This window comes from Aethalodelphis obliquidens, unplaced genomic scaffold (genome assembly GCF_003676395.1).
Source record: "Aethalodelphis obliquidens isolate GAN/ISIS:26980383/991018 unplaced genomic scaffold, ASM367639v1 scaffold42, whole genome shotgun sequence".
Classification (NCBI taxonomy): Eukaryota; Metazoa; Chordata; class Mammalia; order Artiodactyla; family Delphinidae; genus Aethalodelphis; species Aethalodelphis obliquidens.
In genome coordinates, this window is record NW_020837986.1 from 8,412,019 (window position 1) to 8,429,637 (window position 17,619).

At 42.2% G+C, this 17,619-nt stretch overlaps 1 protein-coding gene across 1 annotated transcript in view; it reads right to left on the reverse strand.

Moving 5' to 3' along the window:
- The window catches only part of CTNNBL1 (catenin beta like 1), a 172,778-nt gene that overhangs the window by 105,864 nt on the left and 49,295 nt on the right, over positions 1 to 17,619 (reverse strand). Inside the window, exons 5-7 of the mRNA XM_027078332.1 lie at positions 13,277 to 13,374; positions 5,088 to 5,181; positions 1,760 to 1,851 (exon numbers count right to left, since the gene is read on the reverse strand). Coding sequence (XP_026934133.1) covers positions 1,760 to 1,851; positions 5,088 to 5,181; positions 13,277 to 13,374 — 284 coding nt within the window. The remainder of the gene's footprint in view (positions 1 to 1,759; positions 1,852 to 5,087; positions 5,182 to 13,276; positions 13,375 to 17,619) is intronic.

Consider the following 17,619-nt stretch of genomic DNA (forward strand, 5'->3'; position numbering starts at 1 on the left):
GAGAAAAGGAAGCTGCCAAAATGACAATGAATGAATTAACCAGACCTGATTTTTCCTGAAAGGAAAGGCGAGGGCGAGGGTGTGTGTGTGGGTAGGAAGTTGCAGTCTTCTGAACTATGCCTTAAGTTTATCCTCTGCCAGCAAATGTGCCCATACCCACTGATGATAACATACAGCAGGCTAGCTGAATATCCTCAAGTCATGTTATGTAAGTCTATGTTACAGATTTAATGGGAACAAAGGATTAAATAAGAAGGATTGGGGAAGACCTAGACTGTCAGAGAGGGAGGGAACCATGGGGGCATATGATATCTTAGGCAGAATCTTCTTCCTTAGTCCTACCAAGACAGTGGGGGACAAATCGGACCTGATGCACCTCAGACTTTCTGCATCTCTATGACACTCTGAAGCACAGCAAGGCCAGGACTACTTAAAGAATCATACCAGCTACAAACACGTCTTCCTCTTTCTCACTGAAAAGTTGGGAACCCTTGCTTGCCGAGATTATTTCAGTAGCACATAGGCAGTTCCAAACTGCCTTCCATCATACCTTTGGTTAACACTATCCTGAGAGAAGCTCTTACCTCTCCCTTTCCTCATTTACTCTCTGTGACAGCACTAAATGTTAAAAAGATGGTCAAAAGGACTATGCTAGGAAGGAAAGAGAATGAATAATCCAACAGAAATATGAACAAAGGATATAAATAGGAAGCTAAAAGAGATGAATACAAATGGCTAATAAAAAACTGAAAGCCATGGGCTTCCCTGGTGGCGCAGTGGTTGAGAGTCCGCCTGCCGATGCAGAGGACACGGGTTCGTGCCCCAGTCTGGGAAGATCCCACATGCCGCGGAGCGGCTGGGCCCGTGAGCCATGGCTGCTGAGCCTGCGCGTCCGGAGCCTGTGCTCCACAACGGGAGAGGCCACAACAGTGAGAGGCCCGCGTACCGCAAAAAAAAAAAAAAAAAAAAACCTGAAAGCCAATACACTGTCCTCGATTTTAAAATTCCAAATTAAAATGAAATACACATTTTCACTTATCAGTTTGACAAAATTTTAATACCCAATGTAGGTAGGGGAAACAGACCCTCTCAACTATTAGATTTTGCAATATCTACCAAAAATGTTAATGTGCATACCCTTTGACCTATCAATTCTATTTCTAGGAACTTATCCTACAAATAAACTAACACTAGCGTTCAAGGGGAAAAAAAAATGTGCATGTGTACATGGGGATATTCACTGCAGCATTGTTTTAACAGTGAAAAACTATTATAAACAGGAGAATGGTTAAATTGACTTTGGTACAACCGTAAAATGGAATACTAGGCAGCCATTAGTTCAGCGAAAAGATCAACTTGCAAAAGAAAATAATATATCATTCTATTTGTGAAACACACACAAACACACTCACATGCTCCTATTTACACAGAAAATTTCTGGAAGGATAGATAAAATATTGTTAACAGAGGCTGTCTCTGAGAAGTGGAACTAGAAGGAATCAGCAGAGAACTTTTCAGTATAAACCTTCTGTACCACATGAATTTGTGTTGACAACATGTTTATATTATTTTCAGGGGCATTAAAGGGTACTTTTAAAACAAACAAAAGAAGAGAAGCAAAGAAAGAGGCAAGAGTTGCCAAAAGATTCCCAAACTAGATCACATAGCCTAGGAGTAACAATCTGTGCCGATGACCCAGCATGAGCTGTGCCCAGAGCAAAGAGAGGTTTGAGCTACAGTCCCACAAAGCCAAACTTACCTTCAGCCTCTTCAGCAGCCACTGCAGAAGACCCTGCTGGGCAGCCTCTGTGCACATCTCAGGCCGGAACTCAGCCATGTTCTCCACAATAGCTGAAGGGAGACAGACACCAGTAATTTGGGAGGGCAACTTTGTTTCCATCTTCAACGAGCTTGCTTCCCAAGACAGACATTTTATTCCTCTTTCCACTTCCCTGTATTCCTCCCAGCCAGATGCTGTGTTGTCATTTTCAGATTAACCAGGGAGACGCTATGGTTTTTTTTTTTCTTCACGTTATGTTACAAGTAAAACTCGTAACTGAATGTGATGGAATTCAATAAAGGAATAGAGAAACATTTTCTGTGTTAACAGGGAACAACACTACAGCAGTGTGAATATCTGCCTAAGAAGGCCCTCTTAATCTCACTGTACTAGAGTCCCTGAGACCTGTGACTAAAGAAACAGGGGGCTCGGCAGAAGCCTTAAGGAAAAATCAGGGGATGAATTCAGAGCCTCTTCCTCTCCTGATTCATCCATTTTCAGATCTCTTTCTCTGGATACTGCAAGGGAAGCAAGCATGATCTTAACTGAACAAAATAATGTGCATAGAGGGGAAAGACCATGCTGGCAGAGGTAACCGTCAGGTACTCAGGAGCAAACATAACTGGTACTGCTATCTCCTACAACAACCAAATTACTGTTTAAGGGAAAACTTTTAAATGAGGAGGCAAAAAAAGTGACTGTATGATTATGATGCTAAAAAAAGGACATTAAAAAAACAAAACCCAAACCTGTAGTCTCATTCTATAGCATCCAGTGCTTTCCTTCCTTCAGGGCTCCATCCGCTCCCCATCCCAGGATATGTTATTATCTATCATAAAGCAGATCGGAGTTCTGTGCTCTTTAAGCACAACGCCCAGCGGGTCTGAGTCTTGAAGAGAAAGGGCTGAAGAAAGCACTACACCTCCTATCTGCTTCCTCACTCATGCCAGCCTCACCAATGGCAAGTTAAAGAATGACCAGGCAGCCCCTCAGGGAATGGATACAAAGCTGTGGGAGCAGAGTAGCAACGAGACCCCTGAGAGATGAAGATCATTTTAATAGCTTAATTACTTTCTCACATTTTCTAAGAAATCAGCTCATTCATTTTAATCTCCAATGCCTTTATCTTATTCTGCTTACACTTTAGGTGGCTTTCTATTGTCCACTAGGATAAAATCCAAACATCCTGCCAGGGTTTAGAAGGTCTTCCATAATCTGGACAAACTTACTCCTCCGGTCCCATCTCCCACCACACCTATCTCACACTGCCACAGTACATTTCTAGTCTTCCCCCAAAGCCCTTGCCCATTCATGGCTTTACAAATGATACTGCCCTGCCCGTCTCACATTTCTCCGTCAAAATGCCCCTGTCAGGACTTCCCTGGTGGCACAGTGGTTAAGAATCCGCCTGCCAATGCAAGGGACACGGGCTCGATCCTTGGTCTGGGAAGATCCCACATGTTGCGGAGCAACTAAGCCCGTGCGCCACAACTACTGAGCCTGTGCGCCTAGAGCCTGTGCTCCACAAGAGAAGCCACCGCAATGAGAAGCCTGCACATCGCAACAAAGAGTATCCCCCGCTCGCCGCAACTAGAGAAAGCCCGCACACAGCAATGAAGATCCAACGCAGCCAAAAATAAATAAATAAATGAATAATTAAAAAAAAATGCACCTGTCTTCATATTCAGCCCTAATCAGCCACCTGCTCCTACCCAGCAACTTGGAGACCCTTCCTCTTCACTTCCATAGTGCTCCCCACTATTATACCATTTGTCACCCTGTATTACCTTTCCTTTCTGTTCAAGACTTTCCCATCACTCTGCCTCTTAAGAAGAACTGTGCCTAATTCATCTTTGTGCCTAGAACAGTGCCTGACAAACATCGGATGGTTAATAAGGGAAAGAGGGATGAACCTCCTGAGCTGTTGGTAAGGGACCAAGTTGAAAGTAGACAGATCTTCATAGACTGCCAGGCCAGTGCTTTTTCCATTACATCAGGCTCTTTTTATTAACTGTCAGTTAAGACTTCTGATACTCTTTCTACTCAGCAGAATTCAGCATTAGGCTAACAGACGGCAATGCCAAATTCTGGCTCTAGACTACAGCCAACCCCCAAATCACAGACTGTTGTGTTCTCTCTTCTCTTACTCCCTAGGTGCCATGTCTTCCTCCTTCTTTGTGATAATCTTCACAGTAGAGAGTATAAAACTATAAGAGAAATCTGTGCTAGACACAAAGGAGCTGGGAGAAAATCTAATCTCATTAAAATTTCTACTTCTGCTGGGCCTTGTTCATTTCTCAAGCTCTGCTTACAGATATGTCACCTTTGGTTTTATAAAACAGTGACCAGTGATAAAGAGGACTACCCAAAAGCATGATTTTAAATAGGCTATTGGTTCAGCAACTTTGCAGGGGGAAAGACTGGAGAGACTCAAGGCGAAAGGAGGAGGAGGGTAAATATTGCAGAGGAATCCACTTAAATGAACATATGATAAAGGGGCAGCCAAGTTAACAGCAATATTTCAACTCACAGTTTACATGGCAAAGTACACATAAGAAGTGAAAGAAATACTCTTTTTCAAATAAAATGTCCTATAAAGGTACAAGCATACCTTGGAGGTATTGTGGGTTTGATTCCAGACCACTGCAATAAAGCGAATATCACAATAAAGCAAATCACATGAATATTTTGGTTTCCTATTATATATAAAAGTTATGTTTACACTATACTGTATATAGTCTATTAGGTATGCAATAGCATTATGTCTAAAAGAATGTACATACCTTAATTTAAAAATACTGTATTAGTATATAATGCTAACTATCATCTGACAATGCAGGGTTGCCATAAACTTTCAATTTGTAAAAATGTAATATCTGCAAAGCACGATAAAGTGCAATAAAATGAGGTATGCCTGTATACAGTTGTTCCAAAGTTTGTAGTTCCACTGAAGGGAAATGTGAAGAAGAACCAACAGAAGGGGATTCAAAAATGGTAAAATATACACTTTCCAAAGCAAATAAAAAAGAATTCATCCTGCATAGACTTCATCCTAACTTTTGGAGGCAAAGGCAAAGGCCTGCTCAAAGAAGCCAGCAGTTTTTGTCCAGGAATGATTCTGCTTTTATTACCGCAAGCCAAACCAAAGCAGCAGTTATATGAAATCTACACAAGGGTCTTCATTTGGGAGCAGAAAAAAGGAAAACCCTCCTGCTGTTGACTCTGTAATGAAGGAGGAAGGAAATGAGTACCAAACCCCAAAACAAACACAAAGAAACTCAGAAGATGCTGGCACCCTTCCCCTTACCCAGAGTGTTGTGGACGCCATCTGCCTCTTCTTTCACAGACTCATCCAGACGCTCCAGATTCTGCACAAGCAGTGCCACCACTTGCCCGTCCACCTTCAGCAACAGGGGAGCAAAAGGAGAATGGGATACATGTCACAAACAGTCTCCAAAATGTTGTCATTCCCATACTCCTCTACTGAATGAACAAAGTAAACAACCTGCCACTTATGGTTTACAGTATGCTCTCCCATCCCAATACCTCTTTTGAGGTTTGAAGTGACCCTGAGGCAAAGAAGGGGCAGGCATCACTATCCCTAACTTTAGATTGAAGCTTAAGGGAACAAGGTAAAATTCAAGGTTACATATTTAACTGAGTGACATACTAGCACTTGAACCTAGGCCTCTGAAATCAAGTCCTGTGCTCTTTCTACTTCTATGCGGTATTTAAACACCTTACAAAAATGCCATCTTAAGTCAAGTCACAAGTTCATTCAAGTCAAAAGCACATTTCTAGACCACAGCACCAAGAGATATTCAGTTGGGAAGTTTACTTGCCATATTTACACTAACATCAAAATTTAGGGTTAAACTCAAAACATTCCTAAGTTTCTACATCAAGCTTTTATGAAACTATTACTTTCGAAGAACTTCTGACTCCTTCTCGAAAAGAATATTAACAGAATAAAATACCTTATGTTTGTATTACACATAATGCATAAGAAAGCAATTACATTTCTCTTATTTAATTTGATTCACATAACACTTATAGGAAAATTTTAGTAGCCACATCATATAGATGATATTTAAGAGATTAATGACTTAGCCAAGACCACACAGCTACTAAGCAGTGGCAGCAGAAGCAAAAACCAAGCTTCCTTCTTAGGTGAAATAATGCTTACGCTACTTCACACTACCTTCTGGCACAATGTGTGCCCTTACAGAGACTGCCTTGGGGAACCCTGAGGCACACCAAGGAAGATAACTAAGGAAACACCTAATAATCAAGAAGTGATTATCTATCTGGTAATACATTTCTAAGTCATAGCCAATAAGTAAACCTATACTGGAAGATAAGATCTACTGCATACCCATGATATATCCTCTCTCTCATCACCTCAGTTTCTTCACTTAGGAAATGGGAAAAAGTTGTAAAGATTAAATGAAATTATATGGCATACTTTACCCTGGGTCTGGTTCCAAAATTAAGTAGAGAGTTTGAATCTAGCCCTTTACTTCTTCTGATACTTGATTATGCACTGTTCATATCTCCCACGGGCTAAGAAAAACTCAAATTCTTTGAAGGCAGGCACTGCACCATCATTTATCTTGGTACACTCCTCAAAGTCAAGTGCAATACTATACATTCAGTAATTTTGCTAAATTTAAATAAACTGACAAAACACTCTACTTTGTGTACTGTAGTCATATTTTTGTTTTTTGTTTTTTTCTTTTTGTGGTACGCGGGCCTCTCACTGCTGTGGCCTCTCCCGTTGGGGAGCACAGGCTCCAGATGCGCAGGCTCAGCGGCCATGGCTCACGGGCCCAGCCGCTCCGTGGCACGTGGGATCTTCCCGGACCGGGGCACGAACCCGTGTCCCCTGCATTGGCAGGTGGACTCTCAACCACTGCGCCACCAGGGAAGCCCTGTAGTCATATTTTTATATACACTGCTCCATTTACTCTCATGTAATCCTCACAACTTTTACAGGTGAGAAAAACAAAGGTCCAGAGAGGTTAATTAGCCTGGTCAAAGTCACAAAGCTTGTGGCAGAAGTGACCAACTCCGAGACTATTTTTTCCCATCATATCCTGTCACTTCAATGAGGGGAAAAGAAAGGAGAGGAAAGAAAGGAGAGAGAAGGAAATGATCTCATTCAACTGATGCCTCCTGAACACTTGTGTATAAGGCACTCTATGGACAATTTAAACTGAGCCTGAGGATGGAACAATGGCAAGAGGGACAGATCTTCAAAGAAGGCCTCTTTACTCTTTCTGGGTGAGACTTAAGGGAAGCATCTGGATGGGGGAAAAGCTGAAGTTGTTGACTAATTTGGGATACCTGAATCACGAATGAAGCAGATTTTTCTAGGCTCTCCTTTATGCCCTGGTGTGAGAAGCAATGAAAGACACTAGTTGCAGATTGGAGGGGATACTGATGCCAGAATTGAGAACTCCTGTAAATACGAGAAAGAGCTGTTTCCCTCTCTTGTATCAAGGAGATATAGTCTTGCTCTCAAATCTCACAGCCAGAAAAAGCTTCACCAAAGAAATCCACTGCAATATTTTCCTTAATTAATTGGACAATTTGGGTATGTGAGAGAAAACAGAAAAACATCTGGGGGAAAAACATGAACCATATCACAGTTTGTGTTTCCCTAAATCACCCTGACTGACTTATAATCTCCCTGAATCTTAAAGCAGCGGACACTGCAACTCCGTTGGGTATCACACTGCTTGTCGGTTCTGCAAACAGCCTCACCGGTTTCAACTGCTTATTGATGCTTTATGTGCATTATCCCCCCGTCCCCTTTCCTTGATTCTTAGTTATGTTACCCATGGTCTGCTGTCCGGAGAGTGGTGGGGACAGTGGCAGTAAGCAACACATTCAAATCCCAGAACTGAATGGTTATTGGTAATGGGTGTCTGGCTAGAGGAAATCTTTTTTTCTTGCTACAAAAATCTAACTTCTAACAGACAGCCTTTTTAAGCTTGCAAAGTGTGAAACTTTATGTTTAGCTGGGTTAAATGCAATTTTATCTGAATGCAGCAGGGTCAAAGCAGTCAAAATACATTTAGCTGAGAAAACCCTCAGGAAAACATTTATATTATGCATAGCTCCAGATATCATCTAGTAAGAAGCTCAAATTAGCATTCTGTCCCTCTAAACTCTTGGGTCTACCACCTTCCTGCCCGTTTTGGACCTGTGACTAACTCTGAAACTAAAACCAAATCCTGCTTAGGGATTAAAGCATCAGCTAGAGTAACCCTGGCCTTGGAAATCATGACTGTCTTAAGCCTGATGTTTTCTGATAAGTCATTGGCTTTTTCCACTTGTTACCAGGTCTCCCAAACAATACTCCACCAGGTCCTACTGAGACAGGGTTCAAGGGCATGATCAGTCATATTTTTCCACTTGACCAGAGAGGGTAGATACAAGAGAAGATGAGGAAATAAAAAAGGGATAGAAGAGGGGAGATGAGAGCGTTTGAAGGATTCCTTTTCTATCTCGCACAATCTGCCAACAAGGTTTCTCAAGAGTTTGACTGGAGCTTTTCTACCTACTATGAGTTCTGGAAATTTCATATTTAAAAAACAATAATAAACCCTCCCCCTGCCCTACACACACACCCACTGAATCTTGATCAAGCAATAAGTTTTGAAAATACACATAGTAATATGGTCACAATGTAAAACTTAGGCCTGCTGCAACCTAATATATTCTAGCTTCCACTCTTGCCCCTCCAATCCATTATCGACACAGCTCCCAAGAGTGGTCTTTCTAAAATGTTAGGTCAGACTATGTTACTACTCCCCTGAACACTGGCAATCCCACCCGAACTTACTACAAGGCCTACAAAGCCCAGTGTGGTCTGGCCCTGACGGTGCTCTCTCCCTTCACCCCAGCTGTGCTCCAACAATACCGGCCTTTTTTTTGTTCCTTGAGTCTGTCAAACTCATTCCTTGCCCTTGGTCATTCTGAATGGCTGGCTTCTTCTCACCACCCAGAACTCAGGCCTTTCCTGACTATCTAATTTGATGTGACTCTCCAGTTGCTCTACAGGACATCATTCTATGTTAATTCTCTATGTAACAAGGAGTCATTACCTGTTTTCTCGTTTACTTATTTACTGTTTCTCCCGACACTAGAATACGAGCTCCACAAAAACAGACTTTGTCAGTCTTGCTCACTGCTACATAAGCAATTCTTAGAATCCAGAACACACTAAGCATTCAATAAACAATTAGTGAAATGAATGACCAAATGAATTCTGCTTGAGAACAAATACAGATGAAGGTGAGGACGTGAATAGAAATGGGAAGGGATAAAAGTGGTAGCATCCAGAAACTTACATAAGTACCCTCAGAACCACCAAAAACCTGCCAACTTCAGCCTCACCTGAGCAGCACAAAGGCATTGCCACCAGCTCAGGCTTCAAAATTTACGTAGGGTTAATTGAGGGCAAGAATGGGTATAGGGCAATCTCCTGGCTCTCCACATCAAAGCCACATTGTGAACTATAGTAAGTGGTGGCTCCCAGCCACATTTCCACCTCCTCTGGCTGTGACCCCTCCAAGCACCCTCACATTGAAGCCTCCCTACAGGGGCCATGGCCAATACCTACAGCTCTGCCGCCCCTCCTGGTTCTTCCCCATCAGAAGGGATGGCTCTCTCCTCCTCATTTCCAAAGAAGCTTGCATCTCTCACAGTCATTCTTAATGCTCTGCCTTGTATTATCATCATTACTTATTTCATCCTCTTTTTTTTTTTTTTTTTTTTATTTGCGGTACGCGGGCCTCTCACTGCTGTGGCCCCTCCCGTTGCGGAGCACAGGCTCCGGACGCGCAGGCTCAGCGGCCATGGCTCACGGGCCCAGCCGCTCCGCGGCATGTGGGATCTTCCCGGACCGGGGCACGAACCCGCGTCCCCTGCATCGGCAGGCGGACTCTCAACCACTGCGCCACCAGGGAAGCCCCATCCTCTTTTTTTTTTAAACTAAACATCTATCCCCCCATGTCTCATTTAGGTCCACACCCTTCAGATGTTTTTGGGTATTTGTTCAAAATGTTTTTTGAACATTTGCTGAAATGAAAAAAAATGTTTGTTGAAGTCAACAAACATTCATAAACATTTCACTGTGTGGCATGTGATATATATCATTTTAACTTGACATTTACTAAGTACTTAATATGTCCCAGACATTTATACATTCATTAAGACAATGGCTAACATTTATTGGGTGTTTACTCTGTGCCAGACACTTCTAAAGATCTACTAAGTATCTCATTTATTCCTCACTTCAGCTCTACGCAATAGGCACTACTGTTATCCCCATTTTACAGAAGAATGAACTGAGTACAGAGAGGATAGGTAACTTTCTCAAGGTCACACAGATGGTAAGTGACAAAGCCACCACTTTGGCCACTCCCCTGATCGGGATCACATCTCAGGGAAGACAAACTTAAAAACAGTGCCAGGATATACACAGTGGTAGGGGAACACAAATTCTGCTGAAGTGATGAGTCTGAAAAAGCCTCAGGAGAGATAAGGTTTAAGTGAGGCTTTAAAGAATGAGTAGTATTCCAGATAGCCCAGGGGAAGCAAGCCTTGCCAAGCTGAGGGCAGATGTGAGCAAAGCATGGGATTGCCAAGCGCATGGCAAATTTTGGGACTACTGAGTAGGGAAATGACTGTAATCTAATCATGACTCTCAAGGAGTCCAATGTCTTCTTAAGAGAGGCATGCCAGAGAACTGCCGTCAAAGCAAATACCCTGTGCTCCCGCTCTTCAGAAAAGACTGTATTTCCCAGGCTACCCAATCAACTTGTTACAAAGCACAAATATTTGCCTTCTGCATAAGTAATAGCAGTGGATATAAACCAAAACTTAAACCCCAAAGATCCCTGAGAATACCAGGACAGCACTCTCTCCCCACAGATGTGCTATTCTATTGCTTAGGACTTCCAAATGAGAAAATGACCAAGGCAATAACTGCAAACTGAACATCACAATAAATTCTACTACATGTTCTCTAGCCTCTGCTCATTCAATTCCAGGCCTCCAATATTGGCCCCAAATTAAGACTACGAAGACAACTCAGCCCTTGTAATATGAGAATACTTATCAAACTTCTTCCTGAATGCAGCACAAGGGTAGGAAAAAAACAGATGAAGACCACCTGCCAGTTCTGCTCTCTGATATTTACTGATGGCTCCTGACTGGCGGCAGATAAGCAAATAATATATGGGAGTCTAGAAATGTTCAATTGTTTGTGATTCACACCAGCCCCACCAGTATAAAGCTGTAAGAGTCAAAAGCTTAAAATAATATAATAAGAAAGAAACTAAACAAAACAAACAGAAGACCCTGTATAGCAGCTACCTAATGGCTCCCCAGACTGAGGATGAACTGTCTCTTCCCAAACAAACAATAAAATCTGCAAGATCCAGCTTTCATTGGTGGGCTTGGCAACACAGAAAACACAAAGGGGGCTTTTGTGTGAATTGCTGTTTCTGGGTACGTTTTACAGGCAGCAGACCAGCTAGCTGTTCCTCTCTTGTTTCCTCTGTTCACACAGGCAAAGGATGATAATTAAAATCAGCCCAGAGTCCAGGCAGGAAGGCTCACTCAGGGCCACTGTAATTAACCTCTGAAAGGTAAGACTACACAAATGACACTGTGGGGACATGGAGAAGGAGCAAGTGCCACAGCCTTCCTTCAGATGCTCCTCCAAACAAAAGGACACCCCGACATCACCCTTTTCTGTCTGCACAGTGGTTCAAAGGAAAAATAAAGGTCCTGAATTCTACGAAAGTGGCAGTTTGCTCTAGGAAGGAGCTTGAAAGAAAAACGGCCATAGAAATTTTCATCATACTCAGTCACAAATGGCCCTGCTGGACTCCAGCCTCGCTCTCTGTAAGAGACAGTCCTTCATATCCAGTGGGTTCACAGCCCCTTCATTCACACCAAATGGTAGCTGTGAGCAAGGCACATGGGAAATTTCTCATGTCAAGAACCTCAAGACAGAAAGGGTGAGGAGGGGGTGGGGAGTGTAGCAGTGGGGTCTCAGAATCATTTGGGGCCCTCGTCCCAGCCATTCTGATTCAGCAGGTCTTGGATGGGGCCAGAAAGCAGCCTAACAAGCACCCCAGGTGCTTCTAATACAAGTGGCTACATGGACCTTTGATAAACTCTGCAAACTGCATCAAAACCAGTACTTATTAACATTCTTAACCAGAGAGAAAAGACCAGACAGCAGAAGACAACAGAAAGATGGAAAATCAACAGAAACTTGAGGAGGGAGATAGCTTGGTGGGTGGACAGAGCTCCACAGGCAGTATCAGGGTAAGAGGCTGGAGTAGAGTCACTCCTGCCACTGGCCAGCTGTGGGGCCCTGGGGCCCTCTCCCATGCCTGGTAAGAGGGAAACTGGTGCTATGGGACAGGACTGCAGTGGGAATCCCAACATGCAGAAGCTCATCTTTGCTGTTACAGGGACTGGCTGAGAGTGATGCAGTGGAAGGCTTCACTTCTGCACCTGGGCTTCCTCAAGGGTAGAGTGAGTTGATGAGATTACATCACTTCACCTCACATATAAATTCTTCGGATTGGCTGTTTCCTGGAATAATACCTGAAGAAGATTCTGAGGCCTTGCCTAGGCTCCACAAAAAGGAACACAGAAATCAGCTGACCCTGTCTTCTGCAGTCAGTGGCCGCTACTTGGACCTGGATGAGCTAGAAGGTTTGTTCTTGTTTTTAAACGTTCTCCGATTCCCTATCTGTACAACAAATAATAATGATACCTGTCTTTACTAGCACTTGGGATTATAAAGCCCAGAGAAGAAAAGAAACTCTTTGCTGCAAAAACTCTTTGTAAAAAGGTCAGAAGCAACACAGTGAGGGCAGGCGTGCAGGAATGTGGAGTCAAAGAGAACACAGGTTCAAATCCCAGCCGTGTGACCACGGGCAGGTTGTTTTGCCTCTCTAAGCCTCAGCTTCATGGCTATAAATGGGAATTATAGCAGTAATACCCTTCTGAGAGGTTACAGTGAGGATTAAATAAAGTGTAAAAAACAAGAAAACGCCTGCCTACAGCACATATTTAATAAATACTAGGACTCTACAACCCCTGCCCTAACACAGTTCCAAAGAATAAAGTACCCCACATGTTGCACTTCACTTTCCTACTCTCCTCATTCAGTCCCGCCTTGCCACTCACGGGCCCAGCCGCTCCATGGCATATGGGATCTTCCTGCTCTGGGGCACGAACCCGTGTCCCCTGCATCGGCAGGCGGACTCTCAACCACTGCGCCACCAGGGAAGCCCTGGCTTGTTTTTTTTTGCACTTTACTTTCTTACTCTCCTCATTCAGTCCCGCCTTGCCACAGAGCTCTTCCTGACACCCAGCCCGTGCCACTCACAGAGACAATGGTGGGGAGGATGCCAACACTGTACACACACCTGCAAAACCCCAGAGGGACATGTAACTTACCAGAGCGTCAATGAGTACTTCTGCTCCTTCTTCACTCTCATGGAGGGTGTCTATGTCTGTTAATTCCTGAAGCAAATCAACCACAGCTATGGACACATGTGAAAAACGTTAAGGGTAACACATACATATGAAAACCCAACTGACATTTTATTAAAATATTTGGTTCCCTTCCATTTCCTGGTCAATCGCTTCATCACCATTTACCTTTGATACACTCTAGTTTTATTAACATCTCTTCAACAAGGTTCTACTCACAGTGGGTGTTCAATAAATGTTGGTAACTGCTTCACTTAGTTCCTTTCCTTATGCTGCCTTCCTGGCAACTTATTCCATAGGTTCAGTGCATTTTCATAAATTTCAAAACTTCAAATAGATCACTTGGGAGGTCACTTTTCCAGTGAGAAAAAGGCCAACACACTTAACCTTACCTCATAATTTAAATTCTTGGAACTCAGTATAATCTTAACTATCTTCTACACTTCACCTTCAAAGACAGTAATGATTTCTTCTGAGATAAGATGGCTGGTGTTTACCAAGGAGTCTTCAGAAATCAGGGCGTGACAAAATAGGTTTAAAATGTAGAGGGAAGGATTTTCGTTGGACTGTGCTAGACCCTACCAACCTCCCTTCCTCTTAAATACCATGTTGCTTTGGACATAAAAGGAAGGTGAACAATGATGATTAAACACAAGGCAAAAGGAGAGAGACAGGGACATACAGGAGAAAGAAAACATGAAGGAGAGAAAAGAGGAGTTATGTTTGGAAACTGGAAGCCCAAACTAAACTAAGTTTCCCTTCCCTCACCTTGGACGCATACACACACACACACACACACACGCACGCATGCACGCACATGCGCGCGCACACACACACACACACCACTTGCTCTGTCAACCAGCATTTACCGAATGCTTATGATGAGTAAAGCACTGTGATAGTGACAAAGGCAAATCTATTCACTCTGGGCCTCAGTTTCCTCATTGATAAAATGAGGAAGTTAAGGTAACTAAAGACATTTAAAAAAATTATATACCACAGGCAATTACCAACATGTAACAAATGAGGAATACAGACAAGTTGAACTGCACACATCCTGAAAAAGGAGCAAACTGAACTGGGAAATAAGGAAAGATTTGCTAGAAGATGACTGGTCAGAAAACAGGCCACTAAATAGATGAGGGCAGGTAGGCTAGAAAGCAAAACATCAGGAATATAGACAGAGAGATTAGAATGTACAAAGGTATATGAAGAGGAGAAGAAAGAGGATTAGGGACGGGGGGAGGGGAGAAAGTGCTAACTAGACTCATATGAAGAAAATAATATCTTGAAGGAATAATATAATAGCTGTGTGCAGGATGCCCTAAAGCACTGTGAGTGTTGGGTTTGGGGGTGGGTAGATGGGGGGTTGGGGAAAAGCCAGGCCTGAAGGAGGAAGACCTGCTCCGAAGCTACAACACACGAAAGAGTCCAGAAGTGAGATGACAAGGGTCAGAATCAGGGCAGTTTCAATGCAAACTGGAAAGAAAAAATAAAAAGAAAGATACAGGACATATTAACAAGAACGATAGGACCTGCTAACTGCCAACCGATGTTACAGGTATTTTATGAACATCTTTTGCTAAAAGAAAAATTATTCAAAGGTTTGTCTTATTTATCTATACCTGACCAGCTGACCATCATAAATAAGTAATTAAGCTTTCCGTGTCTTATTCTTTCACACTTTAAAGTAATATATACGCAAAACTTGGGTGTGCTATGAAATTCTATGTGTATAATGAGATTAAAGGTCTTTGGATAAAACTCCTTCATGCATATAGTATATAGTCTTTATTAACAAAGTAACCAGAAAGTTCTTGACACAAAGACCACGTATCAAACATGATGTATAGTAAACTAAAATATGTAAATTGTTTGAATTAAAAAACAAAACAAAACAACCTAACCAAACTAACCTCTAGAAATTCTGAGTAGTAGGAATTAGTAGTTCTCCCTCTCTAAACACTGCTGTAGATGCCATCATAATAACTACCATTTTTAAAAAGTCATCATTATGCCAAGCACTGTGCTACTGAATTCTCACAGCAGCATTATAAGTGTGATCCCCATTTTACAGATAAGAAAGCGAAAGCTCAGAGTGGTTAAGTAACTTATCTAAAGGTCAATAGTAAGGTGCAATAGTAAGGGAGAATGTTAGATCCACCTGATTCCAAAAACAATACCTTTGCCCGTACTCTTCATATTAATGCACAGGGGAGTATAAACCAGGTTTGAAAACAGCTAGATTCAGGTAAATTCTAGCTATTGACCCTACTATAATAACAGAGAAAAGGACTGTCACTTACTTCATCATAAATTATTAAAATCCCAGGAAAAAGAACAGAATGCTAACAACTCCTCATTCTCCTCATCTGAGAAGCTCCCATATTTATTCTCTTGAAAAGTTCTTACATATGAGATGTAAAATTCTTATTATTTATCCACCTGCTTATTTAATATGCATGATGACATTTCATCCATCCATCTATCCATCCATCCATCCATCCACCATAGAGTCAGATGTCTATAGGACAAGGATGTGAATTGGGCATGCAATAAGTACTATCATTACATCCCCTGAATAACATCATGCCCCACTAAGTACTTAATAACTATGATTAATTAAACATTAGCCTCAAGAGACAGGTGGGGCATATATGAAAGAACAATAGATGAAGAGTCAGAGCAAACTCGAGGACGGGGGTCATATCATATTTATCTTTGCTTCGTATCTTTAGTGAACCAAACTGTCCCCAAATTGTTAATACTATGGAATCTTGCTCAAGCTCCTTTATTTCCTTACAGCTTAGTTTCCTCATCTGTTAAGAGGTGATAATGATCTCTGCCCAGCCTATCTCGCCCAGTAGCTATAAGGAATAAATGACATCATGTATGTCAAAGGGCAAGTAAATCCAAGTACTGAGAAAATAAGAAAGCACTGTAATAAAGATTGTTGTTAGTCAATTCTTCCCACAGAATGGCCAAACGCTCACTATTGCCTTCATTTTTTCTAAAACCTCTAAAATCTAACATTTAAGCTAACAACAGCATGATCCTCCCTTTCTGGGTCACAATGGGTTGGAAGATCTAATTTTATATTTCAGCTATGCCACAGAAATTCAGATTGATCAAGCCCTTTTTCAGCCTCTAAGGTCTTATGGGACAGTATCATATTTTTCTTTGATTATTCTTATACCATGCTCACAAATGGGTCACATTAAACCTGGGGGAAAAAAGGAAAAGAAAATTTGGCAATGGTGATCGTTTTATATAGGAACAGAATAAATGTCTAACTTTTACCAAGAAAAGTCATTTCTTATAATGGTCCAGTAGATATCTCGTTGCCTACTACACTCCTGCCTCAGTTGAGAAGTCAAATAAGAAATCACTTAGCAGCTACCAGGTCTGCTAAACAACTCATCAATCCTACCACTAACTGATTTTACATAAATTCTCAACTTTCACCAAATAGCATTTCAGCAAGGCAGTAATGAGTCCATAATTGTAATCATCAACTCCCGAGTAATATAATATGATCCAGAAGATAGAGGTCATTTGAAGACCAGAAAGAGGAATAAGAAGTGAAACTAAAGATAAACAGATGAACTCTAAGTCTTAATGAGAAAATTCAGCATGGTCTGCCACCCATCCGGCGTTTCTTCACAAGCAGACTCTGGGGATGGGTGATAGCTTTTTCCACTGTAGTTACAATTTCATTTCACAAGGTAAAAGGCTCTCCCATCCAAGTGCAATAGGAAAACAGAGAGCCTGTCTTTGCGAATTACTAAAACACAGTTTTTGATAGCCTATTTTGTCATGTCAGGTAGAAAGGCCACCCCACTCACTCCCTCTGCACCTGTCCACTGCTAGGGCAATAAGCCAGTACAATAAGAGGCGAAGTAGAAAAGACCAGCTGGGTACAAAATGGCCCACAACACAATGGCTTTTAGAAAAAGAGGCGTGTTTGCTTTTATTTTGGCTTTAGATATTTGATTTTTTGGCCTCATCTCATGTAGAGTCTTGGGACAGAAACGGGGCATCAATTTCATTAATCTCCAGTGAGATGTGACCACAAGGAACAAAATTATTAAAAGAAAAAAAGATAAAGAGGAACAAAATATTAAGCAGATGGCTTTTTTTAAAAGTCCTTTCAAAAATGCTTCTTTAGGGCTTCCCTGGTGGCGCAGTAGTTGAGAGTCCACCTGCCGAGGCAGGGGACACGGGTTCGTGCCCCAGTCCGGGAAGATCCCACATGCTGCAGAGCGGCTGGGCCCGTGAGCCATGGCCGCTGAGCCTGCGCGTCCGGA